Raw genomic sequence first — 27,728 nt, 5'->3', positions numbered from 1 at the left:
AAAAAAAAAAAAAAAAAAAGAAAGTCACAGTAGTTGGGATAAATTGGGGACTGAATTAGAATTCTAATTACATATTAGAATTCTATTAGAATTCTAATTAGAATTCTAATTACATGTCATTGTCCAGAACTATGGCACATGTCTGCGTCTAGCATGGGGAAACAGTTTTTTGTTGTTGTTCATTTTGATTTTGTTTTTTAGGCTATGACTATTGCCATCCTAAATGAAACTGGCTTTCTGTCAATAAAGGAGAAAGTGATAAAGGTTGTGGGGTAGGAAGAAGCAGCATGCAGCATCTGCACATTAGATTCATTAACTAGATCAAAGAGCAACTACAGATTTTCTATCGGCTACTCTTCCTTGGCCACTTTGGCTCAGGGACTGGACTTGTATTTTGAACAGGTCTATACTGAATAAATCAGTAATGGTTGTTAGACATTTATTTAAAATTTGTTCTGCAGACTTATCAGGTAGGAAAATCATATCAAACACAGTGAAACTGAGAAATTTTCTGCATACTCGAAAACCAAAACATAATTAGATGCTGCAAAATTAAAAATTTAAAGAGATAAAGTAAAAGTTCATAAAATAAAAGCATATATATGCAATTGGGATTTGGGGTATTTAAGCATTAAGAAAACAGAATATTTTTAAACATTTCCTATTTCTTTGTAGGACTTTGTGGGCCTATGTTAAAATAGAGCTCCTTATTCCTTGATTCATACATTCATTCAATGACAGATTTACTTTGCATTTCTGTCTTGGGCAGCACTGCCCTGGTATGTGTTCATATTTTCTTGCCTTTTTCATTTCTTCTTGATTATTTCTTGCTCAGAATCTACATAGGCAAGGAGTCTTTTCTAAGTGACCTGTGATTTATACTGTGCTGTGTAGACTCCCCATAAGACAAATCCTCAGTACCTTACCTGAAATCTTCAGGGGTTGATATATGTGAGGGTTCAAAATTCTTTTTTTTTTTAATTTTAGGAAAGTACTGTGCATGTGTGGCATATTATTGCAGAGTCTCCTTTGAAATTTCTGAATGTTCATATCAAATGAGATAAATAAAACTTCTATAAAGCTTCATGTCAGTGCTGTTTAGGTTTACCACCAAATGAGTTATAAAAAAGCTTTTGATTGTTTTCAGAGCTTTTGGGATTTCACAGTTTAGAGATTGTAGATCTGTACAGTATTGGTTTAGGAGAATTATGAGATTGCTTAAAATCATTAGCAAGTTTCCTGAAAAGATGCATTATAGCAGAAACCACTTTGACTCTTCTAAATGGCATTGATTGTTACTATCATCAATGCTTGGGTGCCTCAGCTTTTCTTTGTTCTGATTCCCATCATTTCAAAAATCTGTTAAAAAATGCCTGTCTCTTAAGAAATCTTTGCTAGCTGAGCAGTGCTCTTCACCCCTTTGTACAACAGTCTCTAAACGTGCAGGTATTAAAGTGTTGACTTTTTCTTCTTTGTAACAGTCCATTCCTTGCCTTTACTGAGTGTTGTGGCTTCCTAAATATACTTCAGGCTTCCCTCATTATCAGATTTGATTTGTTCAAAAAACTTATCATTCCATTCTTGCATCTTCTAAAATAATGCTTTTTACAATTCTTGCATCAGGCAGTTTAAAGTTTATGATAGGCTACCTAATGCAATATAATTAAATATACATTTTTACTGCCATTTAGAAATTTGAAGAAAAATGTTTGTCGTTAGGCTATTACCAGTCTCATACATTGATTTTTCTATGATATACAGTGTGGGATTTGCCTTAGTGCTTTAACAGCATAGGATTTTAAATCATTTTTTTCTTCAATTTCACATGAACTTTGAAAGAATCTTCCTTATCAGGCACTTATAATTAGTTTGCTGTGATTTTGTTTTTAGGTACAAAATTCTTTTAGATTTTATTTGAGAAAGTGATTAAACAGATAGATTGCATTTAAAGTTATTTTTTATTTTTATTTCTTGAAAAATAAGGACAGAATAGCTTAATGTTCAGAGACTACCTGCTAAAGTGTCTGGTTAGTCTGTGTTTTAATTGATTTTTTATTTATATTTTAAGTCAAACTTTCTTAACTAACTGCATGGTTCTAGTTTATTGTCAGATTATTATACAAGGAATTCACATTATAAAGTGTGTTTTAATTGTGTGTTTTGTGTGGTGAGATTAAAGTTATTTTGCTTGTTTCTTACAAATAACATCTTCACCCATCAAGGACCATAATCAGGAAAGTTCAGAAGATGGGGAGGAAGAACAGCTGCTCATATATATACAGAATTATGATGAGATATTTTGATATATTAAAATATGAAGGCAGAATTGGCATGGGGAATACCATTTATAATGTATAAAGGATTATAATAATTTCTAGTTAAGATATTTGGAAATTCATAACTGTATGTAACTGAAGAAAAACTTTGAAAAGAAGATGAGGTGGTGTCAAAGAATAGGTGGTGTTAGTTTTGGTGTGTTTGCTAGATAATATAAATTTTGAATGATTCTGTTCTGCTGTTGCTGTAGCACCAACATTTTTTCACCTATTAATTGAAGTTGTATAATGTACTATGAAAATGTTAAAGTAAACTAAATATCTGGATTATCAGAGATTTTTAAAAAATGATTTCTATTGGGGTGGGATTAATTGATGGTTACGTGAGATTCCTTCAGTAGCTTATTGTTTTCGGTTTCTTGCAAACTTAGTTCTCTGTCCACTTTCTACTTCATTTCCTCCCAGTGTTCATCATGTCTTCTGAAATAGTGACAAAGCTAATTAACCCAAAGCAGTTCAGAGCATAGACTGAAGTGATATGGCATATTTCAAAGTCTTCCATCCTTCTGAACTAGATTTTTTTTCCTTCTAAATGCAGATTAATAAAGCGTGCACAACAAGAGGAACAAGGAAAAGGATTTTAGTGAAGGTATCCTGATCCTGAAAAAGTCAGGGAGGGCTTCAAGCCCATCTTGGACTTCAGAACACTTCACAACTTTGTGGTAAAAGAAACATTTTAAATAGAGCCTTTGGACGTATTTATTTCATCCTTATTCAGAGAGTAGCTTTTTTATTTGGGCAGTACAATTGAATGTGAAATCGGGTTACTTTTCAAACTGAAACATTCCTGCATTTCAGATTTGTTGTAGGTACTTAATATTTATACTCAAAATACTATAGGTAGTTGGTTGGCTTGTGTGTTTTTCTTCGAAATGTGTTCTTTTATCCCTTGTGACATTGTGTTTGCGTTCACCGTGAGTGATGTTTTCTCTAGCGTTTTGTATCTTTAATCGGTTCATTGGGTTGTATGTTAGGAGTCTTTTCTAGGACCAATATTGTTTCTAAAAATACTTTGAAAGTAGAAAGTGGTTTGTGTTTTATTGTTTTCATATTTTTTACCAGTTATATGATGGCTTACTAATGTGAAAAGATGTAGCACTAGTAAAAAAAATTGTTTTCTCCTCTATTTACCTGGAAATTTCACACAGGATAGAATTCATTTGTCAACACAGATACAGAAAATGAATACAAACATCTTTGCCATTTCTGTCCTTAACAACAAAACAGTTTTATTTTACTGTGTTAACTTTTAAGGTCCTTTTTATTTGTGAAAATTAGGTTGTTTATGTACTGTGTGTTCTTCCAAAGTTACAGCGTTATATTCATTGGAGAAATGAAAATTTCTTCCAGTAGATGAAAATTACATTTTGATTGAACATCATTCCTTATGCAGTCACCCATAAATATAATGTCTTTTGCTGTCTTTTCAGCAAATGGCTACAGATGTGATTTCTGAATTGACAAGGAAATGGAACATCTTAATGTTTTAGGTAGAACAGATGGTATTTTTGTTTTAGGCAAAACTCTCTTAGAGTGAAAGCAACTTAATTGGTGACAAGACTCTTGGGGTCAGCCAAATTATATACAATTTGTGTTTGGTTTTTTTTGTTGTTGTTGTTGTTGCCTTAATATCAAAAGTTTTAGAATACTTAGAAAGGAATGTTCTTTTATTGACTTACTATTTTCTGTGTGTACTGGAAATAGTTGTAAAATTTTTCAGACTTCTTTTCTTTATAAAAATTTTAAGTCCACATATTTATTCTGCTTTGGTTACATTTATGGTCTTAGAAATGCTTTTTGCATTGTTAGAAGTCCCTGAAATTTGTAGTTCTACTTTTGAGGGTTAACATTTTCATTTGTAGTTTTGAGTTGCATTTGCAACTACAAATTCTGTTGACATTGATACCAACTCTGTTATTTCCATGCCATTGAGCTCTAGTCAGATCTCACTGTCAGATGCCTGAAAGGAGCACAGTGTTGTGAAGGAAGCCTTGCATTGAGAGTCTGGGGACTGATTCTAGTCCCATCTCTGTCACTAACCAGCTCATGTTTTTGGAACTTCAGTTTCATTTGCTCTATATATTTGGTGGGAGTGTTAAATAGATGATCTCTGAGGTCACATCCAGTTAACATTTGGTTTTCTTGTCTAAGTATTAATCATTTATAAAACATTCATTTGGATAAACACCAGGAAAGGAAGTTTTGAGGAAGAAACTACTCTGGAAAATAACCAGGTATTTCCAGTAACTGGAATGTAAGATGAAGAAACTGTCCTCCAAAATATCTCCAGTATTCCAAAATGAAGACCTATAATGTAGCAGATTTTCTTTTTACTACTTCTTACAGAACTTAGTGAAAACTGCTTGTATTGTCATCACAGCAACCAGGAGAAGTAAACTAATTGTCACCTCTAGGAAAACTCCTTTACCCCAGTCCTGCAACTGTAGGTGGGGAAGCTTTGGAGTGTAGGTTCTTTGCTGGGGTGAATATATAGCAGTCTGATAAGGCTGTGTTCAGAGAGGCAGGGAGAGGGTAATGGAATTCTGAGTGCTCCAGTCGCTGCATCAGTGCTTCTAGCACATGAACACTGACTGCCTTACCCACTGGGGGAGACAAGTGGTCCACCTTCCCTGCCTCCAACTGCCTGACTGACTGACTGAGTTTGAATCCTGGCTGTATCATTTCAACGGCTACATAACCATGACTAGGATACAGAACCACTATGCTTCTGTAAAATAGGCGTGTAAAGTACATACTGTTTACTCAGTACTGTTTTAAGGCTAATTAAGTGCTAGCTGTTGCTATTATCATTATAGTTGCTATAATTACCATAACATCTGAAAAACTCTGCCACCAACTAAGTCATTTACTTAAATATAGCAAAAATATTCCTTTAATACAGTTTTATATATGACTTACTGCTTTGTCTGTTAGTATTATAAACAAACATAACTCTGCCTAAGTAATATTTTCTAACATACTGCTTTCTAGAATATTTACTTAATAACGTCATACTTTTCTTATCATTCTTAGTTTAGAAACTAAGAAATGATTAGTAATATTTTGTGGAATTCTTCCATTTGAGAAGAATAGATATTTGCAGAAATCATTTAGTTGCCGACAGCAATATTAGGTACTGCGGTCATACTGTTTTGTGAAGAACAGCTTTATATTTGCATTTGATCACACATGCAGCATTCTTGTTTACCTTCCTTTTGAATCTTTTACTTGGACAAATGGCTCTCCATGAGATGATAGGGTCATAATATTTTGTCCATGATTTTAAGAATGATTTTTCCTAAATATAGAGAAAGGTGTGAAATAAATTTTCATATATTAGGAAGATCAGGTAACATTATGTACTACTATATTCCAGTAAAATCCTAATTTTTATTGCTGAGTGTTCTGTACCTTAGCGACGATTTTTTTTTTCTCATTAGAGCAGACCATATTTATTACTAAACAGCTAGTAGCTTCCAGAAACCGTCATTTAAATTTTTTCCCTTGCGAATACAGGGAGTACTCTGTAGGAGAGAGGGCAAAGGGGTACACCTACTTCATTTAACCTACACTTGGGCCCAGTTCCAAGGACACCAGTCTCTTCTTATTACTCTTTGCTCACCTCCATCCTATTTTCCAGGACTCAGGATTTTCTTTTATCCTTGGTGGCAAAAAGTCTTTAGTCTTTGTAGTATGAAACTGGAGGTTAGTCCTTATTTTCAACAGGAATAGTGTAACCTGGTGTATTAATTTCCTGTTGCTGTTGTAATAAATTACCAACAAACTTAATTCTGTTAAAACACACAGATTTATTATCTTATAGTTTTGGGGGTCAGAAATTCAATTAACAAAATACTGGTAGGGCTGTTTCCTTCTGGAGTCCCTAAGGGGAGAATCATTTCTTTTTCTTTTCCTTTTCTAGAGATAACCTGCATTCCGTGGCCTGTAGCCCCTTCTTTGCATATACCATCCCCTTGCTTCTGTAGCCACATAGTCTTCTTCTCTGTTGGATCATCCCTCTTATAAAGACCCTTGTAAATACATTGGGCCTACCTAGAAAGCCCAGAATGAGCTCCCCATCCCATGAGCTGTAATTTAACCATATCTGCAAAGTCTCTTCTACCATGTTTATAGGTTTTGGAATTAGGATATGGACATCTTGGGGTCATTATACTCCCTATTTTACCTGGAAATCTGATTTTTAAATTTCCAATGGAAAAATGGAAGTATCTGTCTTCACCTTTCCTGTCTAGGCTAACAACTTGAAGCTATCTACTTTGTCTTCCTGTTTTGAGCCTTCACTCCTTAAGTTCTTTCTCTACGTGGCAACTAGAAGTAGATATTAAAAAGGAAAATTTGACCACGTTAAACCTTTTCCATCAACTGCACAAAAAGCTCCAAGCTACTTGGAATAACTAAAAGACAACCCATTCCCCAGTATGACTTTGTTTTATCTCCTTTTCTAACTTCATATAATTGCATTTTAGAGTAGTGGATGGCCTATATATCCTGAAAATAACATTATTTCTCATTTATCTGTGCCTTTATCACTGGAGAGGATTTCCCAGCTTCCTTTGCCATTTAAAAAATCTGTTTGTTTTTGATGTTATTGTTCTGATTTTTTTTTTGTAAACACATAACTTCTTGTAGAATAGTATTTACATCCAAAGCTATCAAAAGGATTTCTAGCATATTCACTGATTAGCCTAGTGCCTAGAGGAAGTAACTATTAACAACAGGTTTTTTTTTTTTTTTAGAATTTTATATGTTTTTATATTTCACTGATTATTCTTTGTATATAATTCAGAATATTCTTTTGTATATAATAATACAACAAACATTTTCTAGTATTTTTAAAATTACTTATGAATATTTAATGGCTACTTAATGGCTATTAATATTTTAATATATAAGTATACTTTTAATAATGTGTTCCCTCAATATTATATTGATTAGCTAATATAATGTTTTTAATAGTGTTGTTTCAATATTTGCATTTCTTAGATGTGGAAATAAAATAGTTTAAATATTTTTTGTTTACTATATTTCTGTTTTTCTCCTTACACTAAATTTTTTTTTTTTGGCAGAGTCTCATTCTGTTACCCAGGCTGGAGTGTAGTGATGTGATCTTGGCTCACTGTAACTTCCGACACCTGGGTTCAAGTGATTCTCGTGCCTCAGACTCCTGAGTGGCTGGGTCTATAGGTACATGCCATGACAGTGGCTAATTTTTGTATTTTTAGTAGAGACAGGGTTTTATTATGTTTGCCAGGCTGATCTCAAACTCTTTTTTTTTTTTTTTTTTTTAAGACAGGGTTTCACCATGTTGGTCAGGCTGGTCTTGAACTCCCGACCTCAGGTGATCTGCCCGTCTTGGTCTCCAAAGTGCTTGGATTACAGGTGTGAGCCACCATGCCCGGCTGACCTCAGGTGCTCTACCCGCCTCAGCCTCCCAATGTGCCGGGATTACAGGCATGAACTACCACACTTGGCCTCCTTACACTAGACCTCTGAAAGTAGGAATCGTTGGGTTAAAAGACTATTTTTAAGTTATAGTTTTTTCTGATTATAAAATCATAATTGCTAGACATAAGAAATTTACAAAGTATGAAAAATAATTACGCTACCATCTAACGATGGGCATTGCTAATATTTTGGTAAATCATCAAGTTCTTTTTCTCTTCTTTCTTGCCTTCTTTTATAGATGATTTTAATATTATTTTAGTATTTACCATAGAAAAGCATAGATGACTTATCATAGTCTAATTCAAATTATTACTTTTGTGATGTTTTGTGGTGTCATTTATATTTTCTTATATATTTAACCCCACTTTGTGCCATTCATGTTTCCCTGCAATCTCATGTTTCTCTCTGAAATTATTATTATTTTTTTTTGCCTGAAGACTTAATATTTCTTTTAGTACAAATTTTCTAGTAACCCATACTTTCAGTTTTTGTTTCTCTGAAGCCATCTTTATCACTATTTAAAGAAAGTTTTGCTGGATGTAGATTTTCAGGCTGTCAGTATTGTTTATATTTTCTCATCACCTCAAGTATATAATTCTATTTTCTTCTGGTGTCTTTAATTCTGTTGATATGTCAGCCGATGATCTTACTGTTATTTCTCTGAAGAGTGTAATCTTATTTTTACTGGTTGCTTCTCAGATTTTGCCTTTTCATGGTGGTTAAGAAGATTTAACATGACACACCAGGTGTATTTTCTCCTTTTGGGGATCACAGAGTGTTTTGTATCTGTGGGTTGCCAGTCTCTGTCTTTAGTTTTGGAAAATTCTCAGCTATTCAGATAATTCTATTCTGCTATTTTCTCTTTTATTTCCATCTACTCATATCCTGTTTCACATATTAGATCTTTTCACTGAGTTGCCTATGTCCCTAACATTCTTTTCTATATTGCTTATTTTTTGTCACCACTTCAGTTTGGATATTTTTTATTGACTTCTCTTTTGCTGAGTTAAACATATTTATTCTGCTATTGTTAAAGACATCTTTGGAGTTTTTCATTTTAAATATCCTTTTAGAATTTCATTTGATTATTTTGTAATATGTTAATTTCTGTGGTAAAATTCTGCCTTGTCTACTTTATTCATATTTTTCTCTTTCGTTGGCCATGTCTATCTGGGTCATATATGGTTCTAGTTTCTTTTATTCTTGGTGTTTAGTCATGTGGCACTCTCTTTTGTGTTGCCTCTTAATTTTATGTTGAGTACTAGACAATTGTGTATAAAATTTATAGACTCTAGAAAATATCTTCTTCTAGATAGGTATTGTTCCGATCAAGGACTGTGTTAGATTGAGACTGATTTATTCAACCTGTTGTTCACCTGGCTTTCTAGGTAAGTTTACAACTAACAGCCTACTTATTATCTATAGGCCCTATTCCCTGGTGGCTTCTGGAATGTCATGAGATGTCTCTGCTCTACTTTTCAGAAGCTTTCTTTTTAGGCTTTAAGCTTCCCTTTCTGTGTAGCCTCAGCATTTGGTACTTGTCCTAATGAAAAAATCAACTATCTACCCCCGTAAAGTGAAGCCTCCCAAAGTCTCTACCAAATGCTCTTTTGACCTCTTTGTTTTTCCTGTAATTTCTTCTAGACTTTTCACTAGGTTTTGTATGGAACTCATAGCTTTTCCCTTGCTGAGAATTGGCATGCCCCAGAGTGAAAGTGACTGCAGAAGGCTGGTCACTTTTCTGAAATTTTTTCCTCTCCTCAGCAATTTTCTGTTGCCCTCAGGCAAATGATTATTATTTTTTTATCTGGCTTTTCTGGTTGGCTAGTAGAAGTTAGAGCTCTTGTTTGTTGTCAGCTACTCCATTTCCCCTGGAAGTGGAAACATCATCTATTTCTCAACTTCAATTTGACAAAAGTGAAATGCTCACTTTTTTTTCATTTGAGTGTTTATGTTTCTGTTGATTTATAAGAGCATTTTACAAGTTTTCCTAATTTTTTTTAGTTTTTATTTCTTAATCTTATTTTTAACATAGAAAAATTGTTAAGTTTTTGTTACCAAATCTGTGATCCTTGTACTTTGTTGTATTTTTCAGTTCTGATTAGAAAGACCTTTTGTACTGCAGATTATATATTTATTTTTTCTACTAATTTTGTATTTTTTATGTTTAAAAATTTTAAGTTTATCTGGAATCAGTGTTGGCATATTGTTTTAATGCATCTGTATAACCATTTGTCTATTGTTAAGGATGTATGTATGTTATAGAACTGTTTTGCCCAACTCATGATCATTTTCCTTCCCTCACCTTTCTTCCAAGAAATGGATTTCGGTGGGATTTTGGTTGGCACTGCAGGAGACTTATGAATTAATTTGGGGAGAGTTGTGCTTTTGCATTATTTTAGTTTTCTTATTTAGAAAGATATGTCTCTCCATTCATTTTTATGTCCTACTAAATGATATTTTTTTCATTTTCTGCATATATCGTACAGTCTGCTAATTTTGTATAAAATTAACTTTCTATTTTGATTGATCTGATAATTCTTAATCTTCCTGACTCCTTTATGTGTGTGTGTGTGCGTGGTGTATGTCTGTCTGTATGCGTACATATGCATCACATGACATGCTGTGCATACCTTTGTCTTATTGCCTACCCAGGTATATTGAACTTATCAGTTTGTTTCTGTGCCTCCCCTTCCTAGACTGTAGGTACTTGGTTGACTGGGGTTATGCATTCACATTCATAAGTTTATAACCATACATACCATATAGCATCTTTCTCTCCTTTCTTTGCTAGCTTTTTAACTTAGCCATAAGCTATGTGGTCTTTGAGATTCTTTTTTGTGCTTGGTCTGAGCTAGGAGGTTTTCTAAAAATTTTATAATTTAACATTAACAATAATCTTGTTTCCCAGTTTTATAAATGAGGATATTAAGTCTTGGGGAAGTGAAATAGCTTGTCCAAAGCCTCTGAAACTCATGGCATGGTGGGGACTTGAACTTGAATGTGTTTGACTCAAGAGTCCAGGAATCCACACAACTGTGATTTTTGAAGATCTAGTATAACTCAAAAAGACACTCTTAGTTTTTAATATCTTGAATTTTTTTCTGCTAATATGGTAAGCATTATATTTTAAACCTAGTAAACAAAGTAGAATATATCAAAAGAACTTTAGTTCTAGATATTACAACTTTTGTTAACTTGTATATTCATATGTTTCCATATTCGGAATACTGTATAAAGCTTAGTACTCTTCTTTAGGTTACATTCTGCTAGTGAGGCTTCTAGAGAAAATGAATAATTCTTGTTGGAAATGATTTTTTTAAATATGTTGTCATTGATTAAGAGTCAGACAAAATGAGCTCTAGTTTTTGGTTTGTTCCTCATTTTCTCTCTAATCTTGACTGTGTCATTTCGCTCTCTTTACAAAGAGATTAATTATATAATTTACATTTTTGAAGAATTGAAAAGCAGTTTTTAAGGAATTGAAATAATCAAAATGAAACTGCTCTGATAAAACTATAAAGCCCCATATTAGTAGATGCTATATACAAGTGCTAAATTCTGCTAGTGGGATTCTTCTGCACTGATTATTCATCAACTATTTATTGAACATTATTCTGTGTTAGGTACCTATGGTAAGCATATGAAGTTACATTTATTTTTCATATAGCCTTCTGATGTTTGCCCAACTGGTTTTAAAGTGCACTTAAGAGCTTGAAAATATATATATATTTTTTATCTTCCTTTCACAGTCATAAAAATATGTGTGTTGCTTTTAAAATGTTTCTTCAAACCTTGTTTTGCTTACTTCATGCAGTGAGGTCATAAGATGAACTCCTTAGTATATATTGCAAAATTTTTTCTGTTCTAATGTTTCAGTATATAAATTTTCTTTCACAACTATAATATACATGAAATGTAAATAGCTTATTGTGCAGCTGAGCTTCCTGAGGAGAGAAGCCCTGTGGGGATATTGACATTGCTGAAGGGAAAGTTCTTCACATGTGAATTTGGAAATAAGGGAATCTCCACGGGAAACTTCAGCTGTCACAAAGATTTTTATACACTTGGCCTGTGAGTGAAGTAGTTGAGAAGATGGGTATGGGGGTAAAATTGCATTCTAAGCCCTATTGTGGCACTTTTTAGCTGGGCCAGTCTTGGCAACATTCCTACTCTTGTTGAGCCTCAGTTTCCTTATCTGTCCAGTGAGAAGGATGAAAGGTTGTGCCTCACGGGTTACCCATGCAGGCCTGAGGACCAGCCTAGGATGCTCTATGAATGATAATTCCAAGGCCCCTCTGACCAAGGGGCATGTTCCTTCCGCTTTGTCCTGCATCCAGTCCTGGAAGGAAGCATGTGTGGTCCTAGTGCGTTGTTCACATTTTAGTGGGCACTGATTAGATTTACCTCAAGAGAAAACTCAGTATTCCATAGTTTTCTTTTTTAACATGGTATGAATTACTTTTATGAAAGGGGTAAAGGAATTTTTAGTATACTCAGCCTCAGTAGAATCTTTAAGGACAGACACATTTACACTTGGATTCAGTTCTTCCATAAAGTGATTCCCAGTTTGATATGAGCATACAGATGTTCTTTCATTTTTCTCCATTCCATTTTCTCACAGCCAAAGTAGATGATCTTCTGCCCTCTAATTTGATTGGCAGCTAATATATGAGTGCTTTGTCTTCATGAGGTAAAAGTTATTCCTTGTATATACAGAACAGAGATAATTGCTCATAACCCTGATTTGTGGGAGCCCAATGTCGCAATGAGAACTAGGAGGCTGGATGTGACTTGGTGACAGATGATATGTAAGAAGCTGATGTGGTGGAAATTGGAGAAGAAAAAAAAGCACTGAGCTTCCAACTAAAATTGAAATTAACCCTCCGCATTCTGAAGATATAAGCATAATTATTTTGTTAAGTGAATCAATTATTGTTAATTTTTAGTAAGTGAGTATGATATTATGATACTGAAATCTGTCGGTTTCATTCACAACCAAAGTACTTAAAAGTACTCATGTTTGAGAATATTGGCAGTATAACAAATGTTTGACTACCAAATGGATGACAATGAAAATTAAGTTAATTTATGATGGTATACTTATTTCCAAAGGATATATCTATATATGATCATCCTTTCTCTATACTCTACTTAAAATGTACATAGATAGGAGTTTGTGCGTTAGATAAATTTGTACTGTGATACACATAAAAAACATGCAGTGAATTCTAATTATGTTAAAAATCATTTTCTTAGTGCAGCATTATACTCATTATATACCCTACACATTTAATTTTCGAATAGATCCCTGGCATGATAATTACATAATCATTCAGTACAGTAGAAACATCATTATGGTCAAATACTAATTAGCTACTAAAATGAAACGAAATAGAACCTAGTTCACAGCTTATTATAAAAAGTGATTTAATATGGTACAAAACCAAATATATGGTTAACATTATTGTTTGTATTAAGTATGAGTACTTTTTTTCATAGTGTTCTGGATGCTTATTATCTAATTCATTTCTTGGGCACCCATTATATTTTATCATCACAGCCTTCATGACCAGCTCTGTGTAGTGGAGCATCCAAAGAACATGCCGGTAGGGATTCTAGGCTTAGTGTGCCTGGATATGCCTCAGGGGTTTGGCAAAATTAGGATATTGGCATAAGTTTTCAGGCCACCATTTTCTCAAGTTCTTTAAATGCTAGCTCTGTAAGCTTCCAGAACATGGCTTTCAATAGTAATTCACTCATTTCTGGGGTTCTGGTTTGAACATCTTTTGTGCAGAGGATGAGTGATCCAGCATTGTTTTTCTTCCCCAGTATACCTTAGAAATATAGGACAGTACCATTGGTAATAATGAATCTGGCAGTTGGGGTTCACCAGGTATGTTTGTGAATGGGGAACAGTCAGGTGAAACATAAGCTCTGGTAGGAGGGCTGTGGGAGGCCCCAAATAGGTTGATAAATCTCTCAGGTAAGTCTATTGAGAATACCTCTCAGGAGGGCATCACCCTCACTCTCCTTGAGAATTGCTCCTGTGGGTAAAATGGGATTTTATCTAAGTACTAGGAGGATTCAGTGCTCTTTGTAAATATGTTTATGACTATGTGGCTTCATTTGTTCGTCTCTTGTATACATATGGAATCTCAATGAACATAAGCAATACAAGTTAGGTCTTGTTATCCTGATGCGTACTATAGGCATAATAGGAATTAGAGACATTCTTAATGTCATTATCACCTTTGGTATCTCAGAATGTTGCTTTAACGTAAATGCTTCTGAAGAAAAATTTATAAGTCTAGTGTCATAGGAATTTTGTGTTATATCCTCTTTCTTTTCCTTCATTTTTCCTGTTGTCGTCCTTCTTTTTAGTTTTGGCCCTTGTAGATACTCATTTTATTTCTTAATGAACACTTTGTAATGCAATTGAAAGCAAAAATATATGGGACGTATGCAGGATGGAAGAATACCGGTAAGCTTGGATCAGCCATCTGTAGCTACAAAGTGTTGAGGGGAGGTGGCTGTTATTCAATTATTCAGTGTGTCCTGCAGTTACAACATTGTATAGGAAAACAAAGATATTTCAGATCATGAAAATACACACTAGTAAATCAGTGAGTTATATTATTAGTCAACCATCCTCTTTGAAATTCTCTTTGATTTATTTGAAGACTATGATGCAAATTGATTATAAATTTTAAAATCATAAACCTTGAAGAGGATGCAGATTTCATGAAGTCTGCGATGTGATGGTCTAGAACATTTCTACTCACAGGCAAAGCCATGAAACAATGAGAATCTGGCAGAGTTATGCTAGTAAGAAAATCAAGGATGTTGGATGCCTCAACTGAGAATTATTTGAAAATCAGAACTGGGAGAGGACCTTAGGAAAAATAAAGTCCTTAAATTTTTTTTTCAAATACAGTTTGTTAATAAAACCATCATGTAAAACTTAAATGTTATGTGAAGGATGTCATAATGTGCTGGTATGAAATATTGGGAAAATTGTGCCCCAAATTTCAGGTCATTTATGTTCTGCTCATACTGAAAGTTGCACATAGTTGCAAATATTGCCTAAACTTATTTTAACAGTTTGCGTTTTCCTTTTTCTACCTCAATCCCATTTTTTTTCCCACCATTACTTACTATAAAAATTTGGGGCCCTGTTATAAGTGGATTCAATTCAAGTGACCTTTTTTAGAATCAACGTACTTGAATAATAAAGGCCATTGTATATAAAATATATGTGTGAATTATAATATTCTCCATTTATAGCCATACATTTTTGTTGTGCCTTAGTGGTCTAAAACGAATATCAGATTTTTAACTGGAACTAATTGTGACTAAATTGCAAACATATTGTGAATTTTTTTATTTGGTAAGATTAGGTAGGGATCAGGGTATTAGTTGTATGGAGCTGCTTCTTTTAGACAGATGAATAAAACCGTATTTATATAGGCCTTTTTCTGGGACACAAAGGCTTTTTTACAAATCTATTAATGTCTTCCATCTGTAAAGCATTTATTCTTTAGAAAGGTCTTCTGAATCATTATTTAGTTACCCTTTGTACTTTGTGATATTTGTTGTTATGAAATTGCCTGTTCTCTGAAAGTTCTGCCAAAGTAGTGGTGTGCACTACCCCTGCTACTCCCAGGTACTCGGGAGGCTGAGGTGGAAGGATCGCTTGAGCCCAGGAGGTTGAGACTGCAGTGAGCTATAATCTCGCCACTGCACTCCAGCCTGGATGACAGAATGAGACCCCATCTCAAAAATATGTATGTATATGAAAGAAGTAAAAATAGTTTGAGATCCCAATAATGAAGCAGCTGTTTTTGCAGGTACCTTGTGGTCTATAATCCTTTAGAACAAGACCGAATCTCGGTGGTCTCAGTCTATGTGAGTTCCCACAAAGTGCAAGTGTTCTCTGCTTCAGGAAAACCTGTGGAAGTTCAAGTCAGTGCAGTTTGGGATACAGCAAATACTATTTCAGAAACAGCCTATGAGGTATGTTGTAGCCATAGAACTTAAGGAGGCATTGTAAAACAAACCTAGCCAGTATATAATTGATGTATGTACAGTAGCCCCCATTTATCCATCATTGGTGTATGTGAAGTGATGAAAGTTGTAAATACCAGAGAGTTTAACTGGTTGGTTAAATGACACTAAAGGAAAAAAGATCCTGTGTTCCCTATACTGTTAATTTCTTTGTTAGTATATATATTGTATCTTATTATATGTTGTTTGTATGTTATATATCTTTGTAAGGATGTATACTGTTTATTCTAAGGTGATGTAGTAATTATTACTCATAAAATTTTGAATGTCTTGGTCTAACTGAATTTAATGACAATTATGCATATTGAAAGTGAGATAAATACCACCTTTAATAACTTTGGATAGTTTCAGTTTTTCATTGCAAAGGTGACATAAAAGACCATGGAAGAGAAATGCCCTAAAATAATTAAGATGCTGCTTTTTTGAGATGTGATTATGGAAAATCTGTGCTCAAGTAATATTTTTTTTGTGTTAAAGTTGCTTAAAATAAGCAATATTAAACTGATCACTGTACTACTAGAAAAGCTAAACTTTTAAAATGTGGAATGTAATTTAAACTGTACTTCTGGAGATACAGCCATAAACTAGGAACTCTTAAGAACTGCTTCTGCTTGACAGAAGCTATTGCTAGCTACTCTTAAATATGCATAGTCTTTTGGATAGAAAGGTAAAATATAATATAAATTTTGGTCAGATTTTATAGGAAGCTCTCCATCTAGAAAATGGAGCAATAGCTCCTGGAAAGCAGGGCTCATGTCTTATACTGTCTGCATCCCCCATGCTCTTCAGAGTCTGCTGAACCTCGAACATTTGATGGCTAGTGCTGAGTGAACTAATGTGTTTAATATTTATATTAATCATTTTTATATAGTAAAATATCAGTATTGCAAAAAATGTTAATAGGAAACGGCATTGTTGCAAAGCCCTTAAATTCATGGAGAATTTCCTTCTCTAGGCATTCTAGAGTACAGTCAAATAATTGAGGATGATCATATAGGTTTACATATTGGATAAAAACATTAATGCTTTGATAGGCCTACCAACTTTAGGTTATTAGGTTCTCTGGATAAACTGAGATGTGTATGTCTTACCATAACTTATCAAAGCATTTATAGATTATTGTTATACAGTTATCCCTTGGTATCTGTAGAAGACTGTCCCAGCATCCCTGGGGATAACAAAATCTATGGATGCTCAAGTTCTTTATATAAAATGGTGTAGTACAGACAGTCCCTGACTTATAATGGCTCAACCTAAGATTTTTCAATTTTATGAAAGTGTGAAAGTCATGTGCATTCAGTAGCAAGGGTACTTCAAGTACCCATACAACTGTTCTGTTTTTCACTTCCAGTACAGTATATGATAAATTACATAAGCTATTTATATTTAGCATAAAATATGATTTTTGCTAGGTGATTCTGCCCAACTGTAGGCTAACGTAAGTGTTCTGAGTACATGTAAGCTAGACTAGGCTAAGCTATTTTGGATAGGTTAGGCGTATTAAATACCTTTTTGACTTAACGATATTTTCAAATTCTGATTGGACATAACCCCATCATAAGTTGAGGAGCATCGGCATTTCCATATAACCTACACACATCCTCTTGTATATTTAAATCATCTCTAAATTACTTATAACATCTGATACAATGTAAATGCTATGTAAATAGTTATTATACTATAGTTTTTATTTGTATTTTTATTGTTTGCTTTTTTTTTTTTCCAAATATTTTTTATCTATAGTTGGTTGAAACTGTGGATATGGAGGGCCAACTGGCTTCTTTTTAAAAAAATTATGGTAGTTGTTGGTTTTACAAAAAATATAAATGATTTGCCTCTCAGTAGATAACATTTCTCTTTAATAAATTATCTTCCTGGTCTTTTAAAGATCTCTTTTCTAGCACATATACCACCATTGGGACTGAAAGTGTATAAGATTTTGGAATCAGCAAGTTCAAATTCACATTTAGCTGATTATGTCTTGTATAACAATAAAGTAGAAGATAAAGGAATTTTCACCATAAAGAATGTGATAAATACTGAAGAAGCTATAATACTAGAGAACTCCTTTGTTTTAATTCAGTTTGATCAAACTGGACTTATGAAGGTATGTTCTGAATAGTTCTAAAATTCATGGAATGCTTATCATTTTTGCTACAATCTGTATAGATTAATTAGGCAAAAGAGGAAAAAAGTCTTAAGTGGAGCTGTACCAAATACTCTTGAGTAAAAGGATGCATGAGAAGCTGTTTGCACCTTCATTAACCCCTTGGTGCTCACATGTATGGTCTGTGGGTGGTGCTGCTACATGGGCAGTGTGTCACTGGTCCACAAGATAAGTATAGAAATTGTGTTTTTTAAATTTGTCATACACATGGAACCAGATGCAATATGCTTAACATCTTAGTGGTGAGTTGCTTAAATTTTTTTTTTTTTATCTTTAGCAAATGATGACTAAAGAAGATGGTAAACACCATGAAGTAAATGTTCAATTTTCATGGTATGGAACCACGATTAAAAGAGACAAAAGTGGTGCCTACCTCTTCTTACCTGATGGTAATGCTAAGGTAGGTGGTACTGATGAGATGACAAATGAAATAAACACTTAATTGAAAGAATATTGAGGAAAAAGATAAGTGAGTGTCATTATTTTATCATCTGTTGATGTATTAGGGATAGATGAGCCTTGAGTTTCAATATTATCTATCACCTTATTGATACTTAGCAATTTGTAGTCAAAAATTAGATAAATGGTTGGGCACAGAGGCTCACACCTATAATTCCAGCACTTAGGAAGCCAAGGAGGGTGGATTGCCTGAGCTCAGGAGTTCAAGACCAGTCTGGACAACATGGCGAAACCCCTTCTCTACAAAAAAAAAAAAAAAAAAAAAAAAAAATTAGCCAGGCATGGTGGCCCTCACCTGCAGTCCCAGCTACTCAGGAAGGCTGAGGTGGGAGGATGGCTTGAGCCTGTAAGGTGGAGGTTACAGTGGGCCGAGATCATGCCACCTCCCTCCAGCCTGGGTTGATAGAGCCAGACCCTGTGAGATAAATAATTTCTCAGAGTTGAAATTTGTTAAGATGCTACAATGAATGATGTTCAAATAGGATAAACAGTGAAAATGGGAAGAAACTAGATTTTACTTACAGTTAGGGTGCTATTGTGGTGTTTTTTTCACATGTATGCATTTTATACAGACACAAAACCTCTAGCCATATAGGAAAAACAGATTGTCCACTGGACAATTTTTTTCCTGAAATTTCAACTCTTTAAAAAACAATTTTTTTCTCACTCTTGACTATAAAGGTAGTAATATGCAAACTCTGACACATTTTGAAAATGCCAAAAACTAAAGAAAACATTAAAATTTACTAACTAGTACACAATCCCATGAAAACCATTGCCAACTTTTAGATGTATTTCTTATTGTCTTTTATTTTATACATATTCTTTTCTCCCCATTCGCAAGTGTTGACTTATTGCATGTACATATTTTGTTTTTCCTTTGTTAGTGCTCACAATCTGACGGTACGTTTTTGTAAAATGCAACTTTAATATACACAGTTGTGTTTAAGATGTTGCATATGTTCTTTTTCTCCTATTCATTACTGTAACATTGTGATATGCTTTCTTTGTAGCATTCTTTTTATGCAATTCTGATTATTTCCTGATAATAACTTTCTAGAAGAGTCATTTTGATTTTGTATCAGTGTCTGAAGTATTTTAAGGCCTTTTGCTTTATAGTGCTTATCTCCCCTCTAGAAAGACTAAGTAAATGTTTAATCCCACCAGCATTTTTTGAAAGTAACTCTAAAATCCCACTCCAAGCACTGAGAATTAGCCCTATTAAAAGCTTTGCATGTAATAACAAGTTAATAGAAAAATATTGTTTCTGTTAAGATTTTTGTAATTACTAGTGAAGTTGAACTTTTTTGTGCCTTCATTTATCTTTCATATTTCTTTTGTGATTTTCATATTCCTGTTCTTTAACTATTTTTTCTATTGGTATGTCCTGATGTTCCCTGATTACTCTTTTTATGTGGTAAAATTAATCCTTTTTCCCATATGTTGTAAAATGTTTCTTACTGTGTCATTTGGTTTGTTAATTATTTTATAGTATTTCTCTTTTAAATTTGTTTTAATTTTTTGTGTAGTAATTTTTTTTTTCTTTAGAGTTTTTTCCTTTGCTTCTATACCTTTATAGGTTTTCTCCACCTCAAGATCAGTGAAATGGTCTCCTAATGATTGTCTTGTTAGATAGGGACCTATCTCCTGAAAAAGTTGCTTTTGCTCCACAGTTTATGAACTCTGCTAACTAAAATCAAGTATTGGATTTTAAGGGATTCTGTAGGCTACAGTAAGGACTCTAGGTGTTTTTTGGCTGTTTGGGTTTTTTATTTTTTATTTTTTTGTCACTGAGGAATTAAAGACAAACTATGGCTTATACGAGGCATTCCAGGATGGGCAGTGAATCCCAATTATGAGCTGTTTTAATGTTTTCTCATTTACCAGCTTTTGTCATTGGACATTTTATTTTGATTGACTGTATTTATATTTAAAAATGTAGTTGTGCTGTAGAGTATTAGGCATAAATATTCATAACTAATTTATTTAAAACTATCTTTCAATAGTTCTAATGTCAGATAGAAAGATAAAACAATTGTCATTTTTACAGAGAGAAAATAAGAAACATCAGGGAAAGAGGCAATCTAGTGCATCAGAAAAAGGCAAGAGCCCAGAACTCATCATCCCAGGTTCTCATCCCCCCTCTCTCACTTTCTAGCTATTTGGTAATTAGGCTCAAGAACTTTGTAAACCATTAAGAATTTTATTAACTGCAGAAAATTTTCCCTAGCCAAAGAGATGAATTTGGAAGAAAATTACACCATTCTGAAAATCTTTTTTCTCTTTTTATTTTTTAAATTTGTTTTACTTTTTTTTTTTTTTTTTCTGAAAATCTTATACTGTTTAAGTAGTTCATATTGCAAGCCTAACTTTTTATGCTGTTGTTAGGTATCTAGCGCTTTAAAAATATAATTACTCATGAATGTTTAAATTTGTTTCCATGTCACATAAGTTATGTGCTTTATTACCATATTTTTTTGAATTTAAATAAAAACTAGTGGTTTCCAAGTAGTTTTTTTAAGTTTGTAAATTTACTTTATATTCAGCTAGTTCTTTCAAGTAAAAGGACAGAATGTTTTATAGTTTAGTGAACCAAGCTATGATTAAACTATGTTTCTGAATCCTGCTTTCCATTTGGTTAGATGACTGCCTATAGTCATCCTTGCCATCTGTCTCAAACCCTGAACATTAGGGGGCTGGGACCATGGTTATAATAAATATTTGCCTGGGAAAATGTCAGTTCTGTAGAATGATGGCTGTTTCCAATAAGTAACTATATGGACAAATAGAAGGATTTTAGTTAGAAATTTGTATAGTGCTTTCTAGACCAGTTAAGCTGTAAACATTTTTATTTCCTATTTTCAGCATTTTTAAAAAATAAAAAAACATGTTCAGTTTTTATCACATGCATATTCTGCTACCTTATAAGATCTGGTTAACACTTAAAATTGCAAATATCAATGATGAAAGTTTTAAAAGTTTGGAAGCCAAAATATTTTTCTCAAATATTTTTTGTTGTTGTTCTCAGCCTTATGTTTACACAACACCACCCTTCGTCAGAGTGACCCATGGAAGGATTTATTCGGAAGTGACTTCCTTTTTTGACCATGTTACTCACAGGGTCCGACTATACCATATACAGGGTAAGAAAATACGAATGCAGTTATGAAACATATGTATACTGGTTTTTTAATTCTTGCTTTTCTTATGCCATTCTTAATAAATTAACAGTTGGTTTTTGGAGATGATGTTTTTCTAAACTTGACATCATATTTTTAATATGATTTAAAATATGAAACTTACCCTTTGATAATAAAAACTGGTTATAATGTTTCAATCCCTACATATACATGTTCCTCTGTATATCTTCTCTTCACTGTTGCCATTTTGGTCTTAGTCATGAGCTCATTAACTGGAAACTTCATTTCTAACACCTGAAAACAATATAGTTTTGTTTGATTTTTATGAAATGGAAATGATATTAAATATGACTTTCAGTTAGTAGACCACCCACATATATGGGGCCTGCTTCCTTAAATATTGCCTGTGTCACTGGAATGTAACTTTAAGAGAAAAATGTTCTAAACTAGTTCTGTTTGCTTACAGTTCTCTACCCTGTAGAATATAAAATCTAGAAATTGTTTATTGTTTTTAGAACAGTATTGAGCAGCATCTTTATGAATTCTGCTAACTAAAATCAAAAAAATTTTTTTAAAAAAGAATGTGTTTCATGTCACTGTACTCCAACCTGGGCCACAGAGTGAGACCCTATGTCAATTAAAAAAAAAAAAGGAAATAGGCTTTTGTTCCTTTTGAGAACTTAACCCCGGGCAATGGAACTGATTGTTCCATGGGGCCTGAGTAGAGCTGTGGTTACCAAGCACTCTCACACTTGCACATTTAGGTTGGTTGATTTAGAATTCATTGTTTTTAGAATGGAGTGTTTTCCAACCACAGATTTAATCCTAGTAACCAGGGCATTTACCATATTATCGACACTCTTAGAAAAGGTCCTCATAAAAATGTCATTTAAATTTATCTTTGCTGTTAGCTAAGTTGAACAAATTAGAAAAGAAAAAATACTCTTCCCCTGAATCTTCATACAGGTAGAAAATAAAGGATTTCACAAACTAAAGATAAATGTATAGACAGGCACTGTTTCCTTTTTAGATATTGTGGGGAAGCAAAGGATACTGTGTCCAGGGAATTTCTTAGATAACCGAAGTTCAATTTTCTGATTTTATAGTCTAAATTTAATTTTGCTTTTATTTAATTTTTTTATTAACTTCAAATTTCATTAGTATTTGCTTTTTGTTAGAATTTCAGGTATGGACAAACTTGCTCATGCAACTTCTTTAGGTAATAATATGATAAGTTTTCAAAATAACCCATGATTCGTAGGATGAATCAAAAAGTAAAAGTTGTCTGGGGGATGAGAAAAATAATGCTAGACACTAATTTTATGTCCTAAATGTGACTTCAGCAGTTATCTACAATCACTTTGCTATCTACAGGAAAACCTGTAGTTCTGAAATAATCTTTTATTGAGTTTCTCAAAACTTCTTGTAAGTCAGAAACTATATTTTTGACCATCTGTTTGTAGTCTTTGTGAAAGCCATTGTTTAATACCCCGAGAGCTCTAAGTTACATTTTCAGCTTTATAGCATTATCACACAGAAGATAGTCTCATCTATTTTTAAGTTTGCTTAAAATTTTTGTTTTTTAGTGGAAAAGTTTTTCCTTGAGTACCACATGGCACACATTTTGGCACAAACTTGTGTCATCAAATTTTATTTGCCATTGTTTTTCATCAGTTATATTTAGAGATGGGCTGTGTCTCAGAGTAAATGCTGTAGCAACTCATCCTAAAATTACAACTTCTCAATCAGGAATATTTGCATAATTGCTTTTGCTTTTATTTATCATGTCACTGTATCTTTTGGGTTTTCCTTGGATTATCCAGGACCTCTCATTCTCACATCATAAGGCAGTTTGCGTAGACTAGATGGTCCTGTTCTGCTGCTGGTGGGTGTAGCTTAGCTTGCCAAAGTACTTAGTGCTTAACTTGGAAATTAATAGACTCTGGCTTGTCTGTTTACTTATTCGAGCAAACTGCACTGTTCAGAACTAAATGCTTGTCATTTTTCCTTTCCTCTTCTCTTCCTGTTCCACTCTGGGCAGTGAACTGTCCAGTGGCTAATAGCATTAAGCAGGAGCAGGGGTCACTGAAGTTTGACTGGCTCCTGGCCTTCCAAAGTGGCTCTCAATGTAGCCCATTTCTATTTGCTGGTCTGGCCTCTGCCTCTTTTCTCTTTTTATTTTTAAATTTTCCTTCCTTCCTTCTTTGCTTCTTCCCTCCTTCCCTCCCTCTTTTTTTTTTTTTTTTTTTTTTTTTTTCCCCGAGGTGGATTCTTTCCCTATCGCCCAGGCTAGAGTGCAGTGGCACTATCTCAGCTCACTGCAACCTCTGCCTCCCTGGTTCAAGCTGCTCTGCCTCAGCCTCCTTAGTAGCTGGGGCTACAGATGTATACCACCATGCCTGGCTAATTTTTGTATTTTTAGTAGGGTCAGGGTTTCACCATGTTGACCAGGTGGGTCTTAAACTCCTGACCTCAGGTGATGCGACTGCCTTATCCTCCCAGTGTGCTGGGATTAGTCATGAGCCACTGCACCTGGCCTAATTTTCTTTTTTCACGTGTTTCCTTTCTGGATTATTTGTCTTCTCTTCCTTGGTGTTCTCTTGTGCATGTGAAAAAATAATGATAAATGATGGATAAATAAGTGTAACTGCAAACTTAGAGTGCTTCACTGATGAGTTTTACAGTAGCTGCCTGGATTAAACCTGAAGCTGTCGTATATAAGCTTGAAGTAACATATAAATCTTTTTTTCTTTCTTTGTAGCCCAGATCATTTATTTTTTTTTTTCAACATGAAAGTAGTTGGTAAGAAATAGAGATACCAGGATCACCTGAAATGCTTTTTCCACACTATATACCTGCCCATGTTTGTATTTGAGCTCATCTTAACAAATCTCCCTCTGGGAAAAGATAAGCCCAGTTGTGGAGAGAGTCTTTCCTTAGTAATCTTCATGACTCACCTGTCCCTCCTGTTTTTCACACATTGCCTGAAGACTCAGGTTTTCTCAGTCCTGGCTTATTGGGGTTTTAATGAAATCGCCAATCAAGGCCCATGATAGAGATATGAAGTCTTCAGGGTGTTTGGCTCTATAAGTGTTCATACTGCCTGAAAGGGTGATCAGGCTTCAGGGATCTGTTATTTGCTGCTATGTCTTCTGTATTAAGAAATACTGGAAAGTTGTTTAACTTTCTAAACTTTGGCCTCCTGTAAATCAGACATCTGGATGATTGATCAAAGTGCATAGACAAAATGTGGCTTTTCATTATAGGTGCAAAGAAAATGTCAGCCAAGCTCCATGCTTTTGTAGATTGGCTTTTAGCTAATATTGCGTAAAATAACAAAAACATTTATCCTTGAATTTAATTTACTACACTAGTTTTGGACTTATGCTACTTTTGCCCCCTTAAACCAACCAAATGCAGTTACTTAGATGAGTATTAGTGAATGAAACTGTTCGTTATTAGTACCAGATTTTCAATCCAGGAAGAAATGAGGGTTGGGGAGATAGACTTAATATTTTATGGTAACATACTATAATTGTGTTAGGTTACTAAACCAGTCAATTATACAAAAGAGTTAGTGATCTCTCAGCAACAAGGAATAAAGAAACAGAAAATTTGTTTGTACTAAAGATTATTTTTGCTGGGTGTCTATTTTTTTTAAAACCTTTCAAATTCAATTTATTAAAACATTCTTTTAAAAGAAAAAAACTAAAGTAATGCATACCTGACAAAATATTCTGATATTTATCAATCTCTACTTTAGTTGTTCTTTGACCCTTTTCTCCCCAAAGTAACTATTGAAACAGAGTTGAGAGGACTTATAGTTCAACCCTACTTTTGTTTTTGGTTTGGTAAATTTAACTTCAGTTTTTCTATTTGCTTTCTCTCTGGATTCTGAAAATGATTAGAAGTACAGTTGAAGGGCTCTCTCTTTCTTATAATCTTTTAAGCTATTAAAAGAACACTCTATTTTTCTTTTTATTATCGTTCGGATATCACATTCAAAAGGTTTCTAGAAATACTAAATTAGAAGAAATCTTGTGCTTACTAGCCTTAAAAGCTCTATAAGATCAGAGCAGTTCAGAAATTTCTAATTACATATAATTCTTTGCCAATGTCAGGTTTAATGAATCCATTTTATAGCACCCAAAATTTAATGAAATATAATTTATTTTGTTTGTAGAAAATAATATTTTTCTGGGGGAAAAGTTGAGGGAGGTGGGAATTAATTTTTCTTGCAGTATAATCATCTTTCATTTAATTGAAGCTTTAAACATTACCATATAGGCTGCTACTTCAGCTTTTTTTGGTTAATCTGGGATTAGAAGATAGAATATAGTACAAACAGAAACTCCTGTGTCCTCTTGTGTTTTATTTAATATTCCACCTACACAGAAAGTACATACCTTGCAATAATATAATACAGGTAAGTGACATTGCTAACTGTGGCCTTATTTGTCTTCAGAGCTGTATGTTGGACTTTAGTGTCCTAGTTTCTGATATCAACAGCTGCTTTGAAGAATTAGGTCACCATGGGTAACCGGTGTGTCATGTACATTTCACTGGCGAAGGACTGCGTTCTCCCAGGCAGATGTTTGTTAGAGATTGAGTATTTGTGTGTGTAAACCATGTTTTAACCTATAGGGGAAATATCTTAAATTCGATACTTCTGCCCTATTTTCCACCAACATATTATAAAGTGTTATGTGTAATGGATCTTACTCAAAGAAAACAAGTAGCCTGGGGGCAAAATGTAATGAACTGACATCAAAAAGTATGGAAGCAATGACTTTCCTTTGACTGAAATGACTGATTTCCTTGCATGGGCATATTTAGCAATTGAAGAGAGTTGCTTAGTTTTTCTCTGAGCAATTTTGAATATATAAACCTAAGTGGATTTATAGCCTGACTCTTGGTTTTTAGAGAGTCAAAATGAGCTTCATCTAGTTAAACATACTAGGGGACTTCAAAAAGTTTGTGGCAAATGGAATTACAAGATAAAAATGTAAACTGTTTCTCAACACAAGCTTCATCAAGTTCATGACACTTTCATAAGCAATGCTACACTTAGTCCATCCCTAAGGAACTGAGGGTCCTGGGAATCATTTCAGTCTTCTTAAAGATTTTTTTTTTAATATTAGGAAACAAAAAGAAGTCAGGAGGAGCCAAATCAGCACTGTAAGTGAATGGCTAATGATTTTCCATTGAAACTGTCACAAAATTGCCCTTGTTTGATGATGAGAGGAATGAGCAGGAACATTATGGTGGAGAAGGACTCTGATGAAACTTTCCTGGGTGTCTTTTTGCTAAGACTTTGGCTAATGTTCTCAAAACATTCTCATAACAAGCAGATGTTACTTTTTTTTTTTTTGGCCCTTCAGAAAGTCAACAAACCAAATGCCTTGAGCATCCCAAAAAGCTGTTGCCATGACTTTTGCTTTTGACCATTTGACTGGACCATTTCCACCTCTTGTTAGCTATTGTTTTGATTGGTAAAGCTGTGTTCTATCTACTATTACAGTTCTTCAAAGAAGTGTTTCAGGATCTTGATCCCACTTATTTAAAATTTCCATTGAAAACTCTGCTCTTGTCTGAAGCTGATCTGGACACAATAGTTTTGGCACCCATTGAGTGGAAAGTTTCCTCAACTTTAATTTTTCAGTCAGAACTGTATAAGCTGCTAATTGTTACTTCTCTTCAATTAGAGCAGGAGCAAACTTAATTTTTTTTTCTTGAAAATTGATGGAGTCTTCATCTTCAACATTGTCCCATCCCTTCTTAAAACTATTTCTCCATTTTGTACACTGCTGATTTTCTTGGACCATTGTCCCCATAAACTTCATAAAGCATGAGTGATTTCACCATTCTTCCACCCAAGTTCCACCAAAAATTTGATGTTTGTTCTTGTTTAAATTTTAGCATAATTTATATTGCTCTGATAGGGGCTCTTTTCAAACTGAATTCTCACCCTTCTTAGTGCTTCAAACTAGGTCCTGTTCAGACATGTTACAAGTATGCGTTTATTTTGATGAAAATCCATACATAGTTTTTTCATGATAGGCATTGTACATGTAACTTTTGAAGACTTCTCTT

At 33.9% G+C, this 27,728-nt stretch overlaps 1 protein-coding gene across 2 annotated transcripts in view; it reads left to right on the top strand.

The window, feature by feature from the left end:
* The window catches only part of MAN2A1 (mannosidase alpha class 2A member 1), a 177,190-nt gene that overhangs the window by 110,949 nt on the left and 38,513 nt on the right, over window positions 1-27,728 (top strand). For both annotated transcript variants that reach the window (XM_032274837.1, XM_032274845.1), the window contains 4 exons: window positions 15,653-15,818; window positions 17,758-17,976; window positions 18,314-18,436; window positions 21,524-21,638. In XM_032274837.1, the coding sequence (XP_032130728.1) occupies window positions 15,653-15,818; window positions 17,758-17,976; window positions 18,314-18,436; window positions 21,524-21,638 (623 nt within the window). The remainder of the gene's footprint in view (window positions 1-15,652; window positions 15,819-17,757; window positions 17,977-18,313; window positions 18,437-21,523; window positions 21,639-27,728) is intronic.

The sequence above is a fragment of the Sapajus apella genome, unplaced genomic scaffold (assembly GCF_009761245.1).
Source record: "Sapajus apella isolate SASKATOON/1434 unplaced genomic scaffold, GSC_monkey_1.0 scaffold1, whole genome shotgun sequence".
Lineage (NCBI taxonomy): Eukaryota > Metazoa > Chordata > Mammalia > Primates > Cebidae > Sapajus > Sapajus apella.
Note: the sequence above shows the minus strand (reverse complement) of the source record. Positions and strands in the feature narration are given on the sequence as shown.